Source organism: Aquarana catesbeiana, linkage group LG03 (genome assembly GCF_042186555.1).
Source record: "Aquarana catesbeiana isolate 2022-GZ linkage group LG03, ASM4218655v1, whole genome shotgun sequence".
Lineage (NCBI taxonomy): Eukaryota > Metazoa > Chordata > Amphibia > Anura > Ranidae > Aquarana > Aquarana catesbeiana.
In genome coordinates, this window is record NC_133326.1 from 121,135,260 (window position 1) to 121,153,107 (window position 17,848).

The 17,848-nt window shown below is 45.9% G+C and overlaps 1 protein-coding gene across 5 annotated transcripts in view; it reads right to left on the reverse strand.

Annotated features, from left to right (window-relative positions):
* Positions 1-17,848, reverse strand: part of PARP6 (poly(ADP-ribose) polymerase family member 6) — a 143,050-nt gene that overhangs the window by 89,153 nt on the left and 36,049 nt on the right. For 4 of the 5 annotated variants that reach the window (XM_073619099.1, XM_073619103.1, XM_073619102.1 and 1 more), the window contains exons 1-2: positions 13,604-14,397; positions 9,828-9,960 (exon numbers count right to left, since the gene is read on the reverse strand). In XM_073619099.1, coding sequence (XP_073475200.1) covers positions 9,828-9,830 — 3 coding nt within the window. In that variant the 5' untranslated portion in view covers positions 9,831-9,960; positions 13,604-14,397. Of the gene's footprint in view, positions 1-9,827; positions 9,961-13,603; positions 14,398-17,848 lie in introns of those variants that run through there. The other variant, XM_073619101.1, reaches the window with a different exon arrangement.

Below are 17,848 nucleotides of genomic sequence, written 5' to 3' on the forward strand. Positions count from 1 at the left end.
TCCATCAGTGCTGCGAATCAGAGCCTATCAGTGCCCATAAATGCTACCAATCAGAGCCCATCAGTGATGCAAATCAGTGCCCATCAGTGCCGCCTATCAGTGCCAGTGCTGACAATCAGTGCCCATTAGTGCAGCCTATCAGTGCCAATCAGTGCTGTGTATCAGTGCCACCTGTCAGTGCACATCAGTGCTACCAATTTGTGCCCATCAATGCTGCCAATCAGTGCTGCCAATCAGTGCTGCCAATCAGTGCAGCCTATTAGTGCCCATCAGTGCTGCCTTAGCAGGGATGGTGGAAACCCTTCTACAGATAATTGCAATACAAATTACCTTCAAGTGCAGCAACTTTTTAGATGGGAGGTTCACACCATTATAGCACTTTGGAATTTTTATTTTTTAGAGTGTTACACTTAATTGTATATGTTTTAGTTACAGTTATAATGTGAATTATTGCACTTGAAGATAATTTCCCACCACCCCTGCTAAGTTCATGTCTTTATGCTCTGTGCACTGGTGCGCAGTCAAGTTGGCACAGGAAGGGGCCATCCCCAAACTGTTCCCACAAAGTTGGGAGCATGAAATTGTCCAAAATGTCTTGGTATGCTGATGCCTTAAGAGTTCCCTTCACTGGAACTAAGGGGCCAAGTTCAACCCCTGAAAAACAATCCCACACCATAATCCCCCCTCCACCAAATGATTTGCACCAGTGCACATAGCAAGGTCCATAAAGAAATGGATGAGCGAGTTTGGGGTGGAGGAACTTGACTGATCTGCACAGAGTCCTGACCTCAACCCAATAGAACACCTTTGGGATGAATTTGAGTGGAGACTGCGAGCCAGGTCTTCTTGTCCAACATCAGCGCCTGACCTCACAAATGCCCTTCTGGAAGAATGGTCAAACATTCCCATAGACACACTCCTAAACCTTGTGGACAGCCTTCCCAAAAGAGTTGAAGCTGTTATAACTGCAAAGGGTGGGCCAACTCAATACTGAACCCTATGGACTAAGACGGCATTATAGTTCATGTGCGTGTAAAGGCAGGTGTCACAATACTTTTGAATATATATATACACACATACATACATATACACACGTATGTGTGCTTGAGCTTTAGGGTGCACACCCTAATGCAATAGGCTGCACACGCCTATGAGCTCAAGTGTTCTAACATGTCACTGGATGCTTGTGTGTTCTGTGTCAATGACTGACTATTGCCCCGTACACACGGTCGGATTTTCCGACGGAAAATGTGTGATAGGACCTTGTTGTCGGAAATTCCGACCGTGTGTAGGCTCCATCACACATTTTCCATCGGATTTTCCGACACACAAAGTTTGAGAGCAGGATATAAAATTTTCCGACAACAAAATCCGTTGTCGGAAATTCAGATCGTGTGTACACAAATCCGACGGACAAAGTGCCACGCATGCTCAGAATAAATAAAGAGATGAAAGCTATTGGCCACTGCCCCGTTTATAGTCCCGACGTACGTGTTTTACGTCACCGCGTTCAGAACGATCGGATTTTCCGACAACTTTGTGTGACCGTGTGTATGCAAGACAAGTTTGAGCCAACATCCGTCGGAAAAAATCCTAGGATTTTGTTGTCGGAATGTCCGAACAAAGTCCGACCGTGTGTACGGGGCATAAGCTGTTATAAAGGAGTATGCCAACAGGTAGGGAGGTTGGCAAAGCAACTCACAGTTTCACAGTTCACTGAACCTCATTGAAGCCAATGGGAATATTTAAAATGAATTATGGAAATTTTCAAGGCAAGCGATTTTTAAACAAATAGCATGGGAGACCCCCCAAACCACAAATCACTCCCTTAAGGGTGTGTTATGTATTTTGAGGGACATTTGGGGTGGTCCCTATGGCGTTTAAAAAAGAAAAACTGTCAGGAAAATGAAATTTACGGGTTCTAAGCCACCTAGCAACCAGGAGCCCTGAGCAGGAAGCTGCCCCATTCAGCAGCATTAGAAATACCGTTGCTAAATGTATGACTTCCCACTTCAGCCAGAGCCTCAGTGGGCAGGCAAACATCCCTTTTATTTCATCTGTTCCTTGAACAGGCAAAAAGTTCAGACCGGATCCTACTTTGGTCTAAACCAGAACAAAACCACAACCTCATCTCTGCCAACAGATTCCCTTAAGGTACTTGTAAGATTGCAGTGAGGAGTTTACAAAAATCTGACCATAGCAAAATCAGTCTTCCACTTTAAAAATATAGACATTTGTGTGTAGTGGCCGCCGTTTCATTATTTGCACTGCAGGCAACACCAGCAATTAAAGGGGCTGTAAAGGCACAGGTTTTTTTTTTTACCTTTATGCATTCTATGCATGAAGGTAAAAAAAACCTTCTGTGTGCAGAAGTCACTGACAGATGTCAGTCAGGTCTGTTAAGTCAGGCCTGTTAAGGACTGCAGTACCAAAAGACAAGCCAACCCCTGACCAATCCTGAGAGTTTTATGAATCAGATGACAATCATCTTTTTTTTTTTCAAAAACTCAAAACGCAAATTTTCTATCATTAAAAATGACATACTGATGTTACCAAATCTTGATAACCCAGGACCCCATGCCTACTAAATGCTGCTTACACTACAGAATATGAATGTGCACTTTAAATTAGTTTCACCTCAAGCAGCTATTGCTGCCTTTGATATCTCCTCCATCTCACCAAGTTCACATAAAACTTCATTTCAAATACTTTCTAAACAAACCATAAAATATCAAACATACAGTATCTCACAAAAGTGAGTAAATATTTTTGTAAATATTTTATTATGTTTTTTCATGTGACAACACTGAAGAAATTACACTTTTCTACAATGTAAAGTAGTGAGTGTACAGCTTGTATAACTGTAAATTTGCTGTCCCCTCAAAATAACTCAACACACAGCCATTAATGTCCAAACTGCTGGTAACAAAAGTGAGTACATCCCTAAGTGAAAATGTCCAAATTGGGCCCAAAGTGTCAATATTTTGTGTGGCCACTATTACTTTCTAGCACTGCCTTAACCCGCTTGGGCATTCACCAGAGCTTCACAGGTTGCCACTGGAGTCCTCCTCCACTCCTCCATGACGACATCACGGCGCTGGTGGATGCTAGAGACCTTGCGCTCCCACTACCATGCTTGACTGTAGGCAAGACACACTTGTCTTTGTACTCCTCACCTGGTTGCTGCCACACACGCTTGACACCATCTGAACCAAATAAGTTTATCTTTGTCTCATCAGACCACAGTACATGGTTCCAGTAATCCATGTCCTTAGTCTGCTTGTCTTCAGCAAACTGTTTGTGGGCTTTCTTGTGCATCATCTTTAGAAGAAGCTTCCTTCTGGGATGACAGCCATGCAGACCAATTTGATGCAGCGTGCGGCGTATGGTCTGAGCACTGACAGGCTGACCCTGCACCCCTTCAACCTCTGCAGCAATGCTGGCAGCATTCATGCGTCTATTTCCCAAAAACAACCTCTGGATATGACGCTGAGCATGTGCACTCAACGTCTTTGGTCGACCATGGCGAGGCCTGTTCTGAGTGGAACCTGTCCTGTTAAACCACTGTATGGTCTTGGCCACTGTGCTGCTGCTCAGTTTCAGGGTTTTGGCAATCTTCTTATAACCTAGGCCATCTTTATGTAGAGCAACAATTCATTTTTTCAGAATCTCAGAGAGTTCTTTGCCATGAGGTGCCATGTTGAACCTCCAGTGACCAGTATGTCACAAAATTTAACACACATGCTCCCCATTCACACCTTAGACCTTGTAACCCCAACGAGTCACATGACACGGGGAGGGAAGATGGCTAATTGGGCCCAATTTGGACATTTACACTTAGGGGAGGTATTCACTTTTGTTGCCAGCAGTTTAGACATTAATGGCTGTGTGTTGAGTTATTTTGAGGGGACAGCAAATTTACACTGTTATACAAGCTGTACACTCACTACTTTACATTGTAGCAAGTGTCACGTGAAAAGATATAATAAAATATTTACAAAAATGTTAGAGGTGTACTCACTTTGTGATATACTGTACATAGATTGGTAAAACAAGCCTAAAGTATATCTAAACCTAAAACCAAAAATTTAATACATAGCTGCTCACTAATCCTTAGATGTGGTGGCTGCATTCATTTTTCTTTTTTCAGGCTAAGTACATTTTCTACAAGCACATAAAAATACTTTCGGATCCTGATATAAATCCAGTGTCCTTTCACTTTCTCTGCACTGAACTGAAATCTCAAACAATGTTATCAGCTTTTCCAGCTAAACTACAGAACCACTCTCCTCTATGTATGATGGATGAAGAGACAGGGAGGTGTTTGTCTCTGATTGGTTGAGGTAACCGCCCTATCTATTCACCTCATCCAGTCAGAGAACACGTATTTACTGAGAGAATGCAAAGTGTTCCCTAAAGGGCAGGGTCGTCTTAATAGCATCATGGGCCCCTGGGCAAAGTAATGCTCTGGGGCCCCTACAATGGAGACAGCGCAGGTAAATAGACATCAAGTAGGTAGGAGGCAGACAAGTGGAGCTTCCCCTTTTGGGTGGAGTTCCGCTTGACTACATGAACAATCATTCTGTACAGCAAAGAGACAGTGGGAAAATACTACATACATAAAGTAACAAAGCTGTCCTGTGCATATAATATATCTGCTAGATTGATGCTCAGAACAGTTGTAACAAGTATAGACACGACCGCCAAAAAAAATCATGAGGCACCATCCAGCCTGACAGGGCCTCAGATGCCCCCAACATTGTAACCCCTCTACATCTTATGTACATCCAGCACTCACTCCTAACTCCACCCAACCCCCCCCCCCCCCCAACACACACACACACACACCAGGTTTCCCCCTACCATTGTTATCTTGTTACCACCTCCACACCCCTGGATTCTCAACCCCAAATAAATAACTCCCCAGCACTCTGACCTATCTACATCCCAGATATCCCCCCAGCACTCTGACCCCTCTACATCCCAGATATACCAACAGCACTCTGACCCCTCTACACCCCAGATATCCCCCTCAGCACTCTAACCCCTCTACAACCTAGATATCCCCCAGCACTCCGACCCCTCTACACCACAGATATCCCCCCAGTACTCTGAGCCCTCTACATCCTAGATATCCCCCAGCACTCTGACCCCTCTACACCCCAGATATCCCCCTAGCACTCTGACACCTCTACATCCTAGATATCCCCCCAGCACGTTGATCCCTCTACACCCCAGATGTCCCCCCAGCACTCTGACCCCTCTACACCACAGATACCCCCCCCCAGCACGCTATCCCCCCAGCACTCTGACCCCTCTACATCACAGATATCCCCCCAGCACTCTGATCCCTCTACTTCCCAGATATCCTCCCAGCACTCTGACCCCTCTACACCCTAGATATCCCCCCAGCACTCTGACCCCTCTACACCCCAGATATCCCCCTAGCACTCTGACCCCTCTACAACCCAGATACCCCCCCAGCATTCTGACCCCTCTACACCCCAGATATCCCCCAAGAACTCTGACCCCTCTATACCCTAGATAACCCCCCAGCACTCTGACCCCTCTACACCCTAGATATCCCCCCAGCACTCTGACTCCTCTACACCCAGCACTCTGACCCCTCTACACCCTAGATATCCCCCCAGCACTCTGACTCTACACCCCAGCACTCTGACCCCTCTACACACCAAATATCCCCCAAGAACTCTGACCCCTCTACACCCTAGATATCCCTCCAGCACTCTGACCCCTCTCCACCCCAGATATCTCCCCAGCACTCTGACCCCTCTACACCCTAGATATCCCCCCAGCACTCTGACCCCTTTACACCCCAGATATCCCCCCAGCACTCTGACCCCTCTACACCCTAGATACCCCCCCAGCACTCTGACCCCTCTACACCCCAGATATCCCCCCAGCACTCTGACCCCTCTACACCCTAGATATCCCCACAGCACTCTGAACCCTCTACACTCCAGATATGCCCCCAGCACTCTGACCCCTCTACACCCCAGATATCCCCCCAGCACTCTGACCCCTCTACACCCTAGATATCCCCCCAGCACTCTGACCCCTCCACACCCTAGATATCCCCCCAGCACTCTGACCCCTCTACACCCCAGATATCCCCCCAGCACTCTGACCCCTCTACACCCCAGATATCCCCCCAGCACTCTGACCCCTCTACACCACAGATATCCCCCCAGCACCCTGATCCCTCTACATCCCAGATATCCCCTCAGCACTCTGACCACTCTACACCCCAGATCTCCCCCAAGCACTCTGACCCCTCTACACCCTAGATACCCCCCAGCACTCTGACCCCTCTACAACCTAGATACCCTCCAGCACTCTTATTCCTCTCTGCACCCCAGATATCCCCCAGCACTCTGACCCCTCTATACCCTAGATATCCCCCCCAGCATTCTGATCCCTCTACACCCCAGATATCCCCCCCAGCACTCTGACCCCTCTACACCACAGATATCCCCCCCAGCACTCTGACCCCTCTACACCACAGATATCCCCCCAGCACTCTGACCCCTCTACACCCCAGATATCCCCTCGAGAACTCTGACCCCTCTACATCCTAGATATCCCCCAGCACTCTGACCGCTCTACACCCTAGATATCCCCAGCACTCTGACCCCTCTACACCCCAGATATCCCCCAAGCACTATGACCCCTCTACACCCTAGATATAACCCCAGCACTCTGACCCCTCTACACCCCAGATATACCCCCAGCACTCTGACCCCTCTACACCCTAGATACCCCCCAGCACTCTGACCCCTCTACAACCTAGATACCCTCCAGCACTCTGATCCCTCTCTGCACCCCAGATATCCCCCCAGCACTCTGACCCCTCTACATCCCAGATATCCCCCCAGCACTCTGATGCCTCTCTGCACCCTAGATATTTCCCCAGCACTCTGATCCCTCTACACCCCAGATCTCCCCCAAGCACTCTGACCCCTCTACACCCTAGATACCCCCCAGCACTCTGACCCCTCTACAACCTAGATACCCTCCAGCACTCTTATTCCTCTCTGCACCCCAGATATCCCCCAGCACTCTGACCCCTCTATACCCTAGATATCCCCCCAGCATTCTGATCCCTCTACACCCCAGATATCCCCCCCAGCACTCTGACCCCTCTACACCACAGATATCCCCCCCAGCACTCTGACCCCTCTACACCACAGATATCCCCCCAGCACTCTGACCCCTCTACACCCCAGATATCCCCTCGAGAACTCTGACCCCTCTACATCCTAGATATCCCCCAGCACTCTGACCCCTCTACACCCTAGATATCCCCAGCACTCTGACCCCTCTACACCCCAGATATCCCCCAAGCACTATGACCCCTCTACACCCTAGATATAACCCCAGCACTCTGACCCCTCTACACCCCAGATATACCCCCAGCACTCTGACCCCTCTACACCCTAGATACCCCCCAGCACTCTGACCCCTCTACAACCTAGATACCCTCCAGCACTCTGATCCCTCTCTGCACCCCAGATATCCCCCCAGCACTCTGACCCCTCTACATCCCAGATATCCCCCCAGCACTCTGATGCCTCTCTGCACCCTAGATATTTCCCCAGCACTCTGATCCCTCTACACCCCAGATATCCCCCTAGCACTCTGACCCCTCTACACCCTAGATATCCCCCAGCACTCTGACCCCTCTACACCCCAGATATCCCCCCAGCACTCTGACCCCTCTACACACTAGATATCCCCCAAGCACTCTGACCCCTCTACACCCTAGATATCCCCCCATCACTCTGATCCCTCTCTGCACCCCAGATATCCCCCCAGCACTCTGACCCCTCTACACCCTAGATACCCCCCAGCACTCTGACCCCTCTACAACCTAGATACCCTCCAGCACTCTGATCCCTCTCTGCACCCCAGATATCCCCCCAGCACTCTGACCCCTCTACATCCCAGATATCCCCCCAGCACTCTGATGCCTCTCTGCACCCTAGATATCATCCCCAGCACTCTGATCCCTCACTGCACAGTAGATATTCCCCCAGTACTGTTACCATATACCACAGGATACCCCTTGTATTGTGACTACATCCCACTACATCCCTGATACCCCCTACACTGTGGCCTCTCTACATCCCTGATACCTCTAGCACTATCGTCACCCAAGGTACCCCAAGCATTGCTACCCCCTATACACCCCTGATCCCCCCTTAGCATTGTTTTCCCCCATACACCCTTGATATCCCCCAGCACCATCATTCCATCCATGTAGTACCCCCTTTTCCAGTGGAGATACAGTGCAAACTTTTGGCTGTGTGGCCACCTCTAGCACTGGGACAAGGACTCACCTATACCAATCAAGTCATGCAGGCAAAAGGAGGGGTGGAGGAGGGAGCATCCCTCTGGGCATTCCAAGCCCTTCGGTGCAAACAGTGCTGGACAGCTGGGCTCACCATGACACCATGCACAATGCCACTTCTGCGGCGGGCTCTCAGTGCTGCCGACTCAGCAGCTCCCACTCCAGCTCCTACCCCGTGGCCTCTGAGTCCCGAACATTCAAGCTGCATGGGGCAGGGTCAGAGCATCACTGGCGCTCTGGCCCCGCCCCTCCCTGTTGGCTGTAAAATAGGTATCGTTCTGCACAGCACGGCGCACCGCTGCCAGCCTGTCTCCCCTGTGTATCCATCACTCTCATTGCCATCATGGGGCCCCCAATTTCCGGGCAGAGTGGGCTCAAGGAGAAGCTTCTTTGGCGAAGGTGCAGGGGCCCCTCATGCAGCTGGGGCCCCTGGGCAGTGCGCAGGTGTTCCCTCTCATTAAGACAGCCCTGCTAAAGGGCACCCATCCGGAGAAAGTGACCTCCTTTGTTGACAATGCATGAGGGCAGTTGCTCACACAGGACTTGGAAGCTAGTGGAGATCACTGGAGTAGTGGTGCCTTCTACAGTGATTTCCAGCTTCCATGGGGACCCCACAGGTATGGCACATACATACTTACATTGGTCGAAGCATGTTAAAATTGGCATACCTAAACTTCATCTTTAAACACTAAAGTAACTTCTATATAGCATAAACATTGATAAATGGTACAACCATATCTTAAGAAAAAAATATTTTTAGTTAGCCAGTGAAAGGTATCCCATACATTTTTACTGCTATCTATGGCCCCTTTCACATGGGCAATGCACCTGCCCGTTTTTGATAGATGATTACATGGATCAAAATAGACAACATATCTCTACAGATGTACAGTATGTAAGCAGACTTGCATCTGCCTATATCCATCCATCTCTGTTCAGGTCCGTTTGGCTGAATGGAAAAGATTTTCATTCAAGTCTGCTTTCACTGACCAGACTGGAGGTGGGCTCACATAAGTGAATGCAAAACCACTAACATTGGCCCACCTAGAGAGATTATGTGGGTTTGGATCTTCCATGGAAGAAAATTTACATTGTAAGGTCACAAATGTGAAATCTATACTGTCATGGTCTGACTCAGCAGGGGAACAGTCTAGGATCCCCTGCCGAGACTGAATGGACGCTGTCCGTGTGAACTGGGTCCATGGCTAACATGGTGAAAAAAAGTGCTAGTGTATATTTGTAAAAGTGAAATTTACAGGCATATACAGGCATGGTTCATTTTGACTGGATACATGTCCATAGCACTGGAAATGTTATTACATCTTTATATATACATGCAAAAGCATAGCTGGGCACATTGATGGCTTCCAGATAATATAGCAGTAGGCAGTAATAAGAAAAATTAAGATCTCTTGAAAATTACATTTTTGTTATTCCTAAAATTTCGAACTCTCACCATTTGTGCTGAAGTGGAGAATCACCTTGTTGCTGTTTCAGGGCTGGAGGGCCAATGCCCCATGTACCAGCAGGCCTATCATTATTAAATAAACCGGCATACTGGGATACCGATTTGAGGGGATCACTGCCCCCTGTAAAAAGAGAGCAAAAAAGTTACAAAGAAGAACTATGCACAGTAGTAATAAAGCAAAAGGTAATTGCATATTAAAGGTGAATACAAAGGAAAAAAAGACCCAATAGTTTCCAGCATGGCACAGAATGGAGTGGAAAGCACTGGAGATCAAACAGGTATGCAGTTAAAGTGGAACAAAACCCATCAACCAAAACTATTACATTCAAGGCATGCCATGAATGATAACTGTCACAATTGCTTGTGCTGTCAACCCAACTGTCAAGCCATCAAAGGGCTGGTGTCATAACTGATCAAATGTGCAGCACCATGGCAACTGCAGATCAAACAAAGGCTAAGATAGCCCATAGGGGAAAGGGGGGTTTAGTTCCACTTTAATATGTCACATACAGTGGGGAAAAAAGTATTTAGTCAGCCAACCAATTGTGCATGTTCTCCCACTTAAAACGATGAGAGAGGCGTGTAATTGTCATCATAGACATACCTCAACTATGAGAGACAAAATGTGGAAACAAATCCAGACAATCACATTGTCTGATTTTTGAAAGAATTTATTTGCAAATTATGGTGGAAAATAAGTATTTGGTCACCTACAAAGAAGCAAGATTTCTGGCTCTCACAGACCTGTATCTTCTTCTTTAAGAGGCTCCTCTGTCCTCCAATCATTACCTGTATTAATGGCACCTGTTTGAACTCGTTATCAGTATAAAAGACACCTGTCCACAACCTCAAACAGTCACACTCCAAACTCCACTATTGTGAAGACCAAAGAGCTATCGAAGGACACCAGAAACAAAATTGTAGACCTTCACCAGGCTGGGAAGACTGAATCTGCAATAGGCAAGCAGCTTGGTGTGAGGAAATCAACTATGGGAGCAATAATTAGAAAATGGAAGACATACAAGACCACTGATAATCTCCCTTGTTCTGGGGCTCCATGCAAGATCTCACCCCGTGGGGTCAAAATGATCATGAGAACGGTTAGCAATAATCCCAGAACCACACAGGGGGACCTAGTGAATGACCTGCAGAGAGCTGGGACCAACGTAACAAAAGCTACCATCAGTAACACACTACGCCACCAGGGACTCAGATCCTGCAGTACCAGACGTGTCTCCCTGCTTAAGCCAGTACATGTCCGGGCCCGTCTGAGGTTTGCTAGAGAGCATTTGGATGATCCAGAAGAGGATTGGATGAATGTCATATGGTCAGATGAAACCAAAGTAGAACTGTTTGGTAGAAATACAACTTGTCGTGTTTGGAGGAGAGAGAATCCTGAGTTGCAACCAAAGAACACCATACCTACTGTATAGCATGGAGGTGGCAACATCATGCTTTGGGGCTGTTCTCTGCAGAAAACCTTTGGAGAGAGTTGAAAGTCCGTGTTGACCAGCAACAGCCCCAAAACATCACTGCTCTAGAGGAGATCTGCATGGAGGAATGGGCCAACATACCAGGAACAGTGTGTGACAACCTTGTGAAGACTTACAGAAAACGTTTGACCTCTGTCATTGCCAACAAAGGATATATAACAAAGTATTGAGATGAACTTTTGATATTGACCAAATACTTATTTTCCACCATAATTTGCAAATCAATTTTTTCAAAAATCAGACAATGTGATTGTCTGGATTTGTTTCCACATTTTGTCTCTCATAGTTGAGGTATACCTATGATGACAATTACAGGCCTCTCTCATCTTTTTAAGTAGGAGAACTTGCACAATTGGTGGCTGACAAAATACTTTTTTGCCCCACTGTATACTGTACAGAAAACAGAGTATTTTGTGTGTCCATACAAATTCCCCATTTTGCCTTATTTGAATAGAGTAGTCAAAACTTGGGCTTATAATTTTCATGAAATTGCTTCAAACATGCTTTGAACAAACATAGATCTATTCTCAGATAAAAAATGTAACAAAAAAAAAATATGGAACATGCATTAAAAGAAAAACAACAAAAAAAAACAAAAAACGGGCAGACTCGATGGACTTCTCTGCCTTTTTTCTGCTGTCACTTTTTTATGTTTCTGTTTATTTTTCAACAAGATAAATGTAACAAACCAAAGTTACTACAGGAGTGATCATAGGTGGATAGACAGAGAGAAATTGTCAGAAGACAGCGTGAATGGCTGTCCTAAAAGAATACTATACATAGGATATAGAGCTAAGAGCTAATGCTGGCCATACACGTATAGATTTTCGTTAGTGGGGTCAAATCGACGTTCATTTTTGACCACAGTGACAGGAAAATTTGAAGGTGAGGAATAGAAAACTTTTCTCAATGGAACACATTTTCGGACAGTGCATGTGATTTTCATTCAGAAATTAAATTCATTTTCAAATCGAATGTTGAAAGCAAGTGAAACTTTTTAACGGCATTCATCCACTAATCGAATGTACAAAGGATTTTCGTACAAATATTCTCGTCTGAAAATCTATATGTGTATGGCCAGCATAACTCTTTCAATTCAAAGCAAGAATGAACAATTCCTGAAAATGTGGTTTTATTGGCACAAATTCCCCTTAAGTGGTTGTAAACCCTTGCATATACCCAGTGAAGTGACTGGCCTCAGGTGACACACAGAGATTAAACAAATCCTCCTACATAAGTTGTACCTGTCTATCTGCAGTCTTCTCTTCATTACATCTGTTCAAAGTGCTGAATTTATAGCTTATCTGAGAGTTCAGAGGAAAGTGGACGGAGAGCTGAAATTACACTCTTCAGAGCTTAGTGAGGAGAGCTCTGAGAGCTGATTGGAGAGAAGGGACACATCCCCTTCACAGAGCACACAGGAACAGAGCTGAGGCTGTCAATCTACTCAAGCTCCCTCCCTTTTCACCATTTTTCTCTTGGTGTCAGGAAACCTTGTCAGAACTGATAGCAGAGAAACAAGACAGCAGACAGAAATTACACTTAGTGCTCTTAATTGAGACAAGTACACACTATAGAGGGATATGCTTTGTTCTTATTTCATGTCTGAGGTTTACAACCACTTTAACTTCCAAGTATCACTGATTTTCCCACAGCGTGGGTCCCTAGACCTACTTTTAGCCCCCAAACCTATTTCACTACGATCCACCAATCTGGCTGATGTGATGCACAACTCTCCTTTTTTTCATTTATCCTTACATCTACCCCTACCCATATTCTTTTTCTCTTTCTCAATGATCACACAATGTGACACCGAATCATATTGAAGGCACGTCCTTGTATGTATTCCTTCACAAGCATTATTTTGTATGGATCAGTGTGATTCACAATATGTGTAATTCACCCCTTTTTCTTTTTTGTACCCCTATTTCAACTTAAAAAAAAAGTTAAATAAGGTATTTACAAAAAAAAAAGAATACTTATATAGAAGATGTTACCAACCATACTATTACAGGAGAAGCATTATAAAACAGGTGAATAACCCTGGCTTATCCACTGTTCAACTGTTGTGATCAAGGCCTTCCAGCCAAGGAGGAGTGCTCATTACCATACTATAGACACCATCTCTCTTTTTTTTTCTTGCTGCCTCTGTACATCCTAAGCACCATCAACCCTGAACATAACCACATATAAACAAACGCACAGTACATTATAAAGCAGGCTTATAGATTACATGATAAACAAACACATCAGCTTGGTTTATATACTCACATCTTTTGGTGTGTTCAGTGTAAGCTGTCACAGTGGGGCAGAAAATAATGGCCTCAGTATAAATGTATGATGCTGTAATGCAAATAGATATTTCTCTTTGGGAGTTTGTGTCTATATATGTTGATTTTTGTTGCGATTATTTACAAGTGTTTAGATAGATAGATAGATAGATAGATAGATAGATAGATAGATAGATAGATAGATAGATAGATAGAGATATCGATATGTAGCTGTGATGACTGGGTAAAGAGGAATACAGAATGGACTGTCAGACAAAAGGAGCAGGACCAATCACAAACAAATGATGGGAGGAGGATGACTGAGAGTGAGCAGAAATGAAAGGGGAACAGGAGGGATGAGGGTGGGGGAATGACTGAGGGACCTCGAATGCTGCTGTCACTGTGTGTAGGAGAGAGGGACAGATCTTGGGAAGGGCAGGCAGGTGCTGTAAAACAGCAGACGATCGTCTTAGCGAAAGGAGAGCATATAGATTTGGAGGTCTCAGGCTGTCGCTGATGACAGTCTCAGGATTTCGGTCTCAGGTGACAGCTGTCAAGGAATTTCCTGAATATCTCTCAGCTAATGGATGTCTCTTCTGTAATCTGCTATCTTCTTTAAGTAAAGACTGTCTCTGAGACAAGGCTACCCATCCTTCACAGATATATATCTCCAGATGAGTCTCTCCGAAGATGGTTATCTCTGGCTGTCACGGGCACAGCTGCTCCAGCCTTTGTTATTCCTGTTCTGATGGCAGCTGAGAGCCCAGTACGCATGTGCAGATTATCCTCTGCAAGTCACATGACTCTTCTTCTACAGCAGGGAATAATGGTACCCAACAATCATATATATATATACACATTTAAAAGCATCGTCTTCAGGTTTCTTTGTTTAAAATATACTGTAGGTGCTATATCATGTGTCATGTTAAGCAGAGGAAATGTGTAAATAATAAAAGTATACTATGTTATTAATATCATATAAAACCTCAGTCTTTAGCTGGTAACAGCTTGCAAGTACAGATCATGCAAATATCAACATATAAAGGTACAAATGAGCATGAACAAAATATATTTAGAAAACAAAAAATATATTCTATCTAGTATCTATATTTATACTCCCTATTAGAGCAATACATGCCCAAGATCTCTAAATACACTTGTAAAATAAATAAATACAAAAAATATGTAAAAATCGTAATAGCAACGTATAGGTCACAAACACACACTGGCATAGATGATAACCATAATGTAATTACACGGATCGGCCATAATATTATGACCACTGACAGGTAATGTGAATAACATTGATTTTCTCATTACAATGGCATCTCAAAGTGGTGATATATTGGGCAGCAAGTGAACATGTTGTCCCTGGCACAAGTTTGAGTGACTTTAACAAAAGCCAAATTGTAATGGCTGAACGACTGGGTCAGAGCAACTCCAAAACAGCTATTCTATTAGGATGTTCCTGGTCTGCAGTGATCAGGACCTACCAAAAGTGGACCAAGGAAGGAAAACAGATGAACCAGTAACAGGGGCATGAGTAGCCAAGGCTCACTGAGGAATGTGGGGAGCGAGGGCTGGCCAATGTAGTTTGATCCAATAGAAGAGCTACTGTAGCTCAAATTGGTAAAAAGTTCATGCTAATACTAGTTTTGATAGAAAGGTATCAGAACACAGTTTGTTGCATATGGGGCTGTGTAACTGCAGAAAAGTCAGAGTGCCCATGCTGACCAATGTCCACAGCCAAAAGCGTCTACAATGATCATGTGAACATCACAACTGGACCATGGAGCAATGGAAGAAGGTGACCTGGTCTGATGAACCATGTTTTCTTTTACTTCATGTGGATAGCTAGGTGTATGTGCGTCGCTTACCTGGAGAAGCGGTGGCTCCAGTATGCACTATGGGAAGATGGCAAGCCATCAGAGGCATTGTGGTACTTTTTCTAGTGGAGTTTATGCCTTGATGGGTCAGGGACATTTTGGTGGCAAAAAGGGGACCTACTCAATAATAGGTTGGTGGTCAGCTGGGGGCTGAGGCTGAGCGGACCGGGGCAGAGTGGTCACACAGACAACTGTATAGCCCTGAGATCACAGAGCACAGCCTGGCTCGGGGGGGGGGGGACACACATCCCACACACAGGCCAATCACTCACCTGGGGCGGCGGAGGAGGCAGGCACCATGTCTCAGGATGGAGGAGAAGCTGCCCCAGGTGAGTGATTGGCCTGTGTGTGGGATGTGTCCCCCCCCCCAGAGCCGGGCTGTGCTCTGTGATCTCAGGGCTGTACAGTTGTCTGTATGACCACTCTGCCCCGGTCCGCTCAGCCTCTGACAATCAGCAGTTCAGCACCCGGCTGTAGGCACCCACGCCCTAGGAAAGACTATCATCACCCCCCTAGGCAAGACTAACATCATTCCCCACCACCCAGGCAGGCGGCAGGGGGAGGGGGGGTTGTATTCTTGCCTAGGGCATTCAATAGTCAAGCACCGGCCCTGTCTGTAGTCATTAATACAGCATTATATATATTTTTAACCACTTCCATACCCTCCACTTTCCCCCCTTCCTGCCCAGGACAATTTTTAGCTTTCAGCTCTGTCGCACTTACTTTGAATGATAATTGCATGTTCATGCAACACTGTACCCAAACTAAATTTTTATCATTTTCTTCCCACAAATAGAGCTTTATTTTGGTGGTATCTGATCACCTCTGCGGTTTTTAATTTTAGAGAAATAAAAAAAACTGATGGCCACTGATAGGCAGCACTGATGAGGAGCATAGTACAAGAATCCAACTAGTTCATGTGCTGGCAAGATGCATGCTGAGGGATGGAGAGATCAGAGTGACAAAGATGAATTCATCACTGTGCTTATTCTCTGTTCTCTGTCCAGTCATAGGCTGGGGATGGCCCAGGACCTGGGATCAAAGAAAGTGGGTGGAATGATGCGGGCTATGAGACTGAGGAGATCTAGTGGCAGAAAGAAAGCACTGCAGGGAAAATCTCTGAATTGAGAGTGAATATTGCAGAAAGAAATGTTTGTTATTTTATCTTTTAATGGGATATTTATTTTTATCTTGCTATTTTTGGCTGGAGTTCCACTTTAAGGTTACGTTATGTCAATCACATTGCCCTGAATATGAAATGAAAGTTATAAGAGAGAAGTGATAGATCAGCATGGATACTCATCTCCATGTCATTCAAATAAGTGGCCAGACGCTCTCAAATTCACCAAGACATCGCTACTGAAGTAAATTAACTAATACAGATGAATTCATGGAAATCTTAATTTGTTAAACCTTTATTTTAATGGTCATATGATTGGAAATACACTATATTGCCAAAAGTATTGGGGCACCTGCCTTTACATGCACATGAACTTTAATGGCACCCCAGTCTTAGTCATTAGGGTTCAATATTGAGTTGGCTCACTCTTTGCAGCTATAACAGCTTCAACTCTTCTGGCAAGGTTGTCCACAAGGTTTAGGAGTGTGTCTATGGGAATGTTTGACCATTCTTCCAGAAGCGCATTTGTAAGGTCAGGCACTTATGTGAAAGAGAAGGTCTGGCTCACAGTCTCCGCTCTAATTCATCCCAAAGGTGTTCTATCAGGTTGAGGTCAGGACTTTGTGCAGGCCATTCAAGTTCCTCCACTCCAAACTCGCTCATCCATGTCTTTTTGGACCTTGCTTTGTGCACTGGTGCGCAGTCATGTTGGAACAGGAAGGGGCCATCCCCAAACTGTTCCCACAAAGTTGGGAGCATGAAATTGTCCAAAATGTCCTGGTATACTGTGCTAATACCTTAAGAGTTCCCTTCATTGGAACTAAGGGGCCAAGCCCAACCCCACACCATAATCCCCTCTCCACCAAATGGTTTGGACCAGAGGCGTGGTTAGGGGGTGGCTATTGGGGCTACAGCCCCGAGTCTGGGGCCAATAGCCCCGAGTCTCTTGTCCCGGTCCAGAATGCAGGGGACAGGGTCGGACTGAGTCGTGGTAGCCCTGGCTCCAGCTCCAGCACCGCTCCTGCCTCCACCTGACTCTACTCTTGGTCACTGGTTGCTATAGCCGCCAGCGGCTAGCAACCACTGACATCACTGCCCACTGTGTCCACACTGCCAAGCATTCAAAGCGGAGGAGGATTGCACTTTCTCCTCCTCCACGCTAGTGCTCGTGGGGCCTGGCCTGCGACTTCTGGACTGGAGCGTCCCACTGGTCCGGTGGCGGCGTGGAGTGCAGAGCATC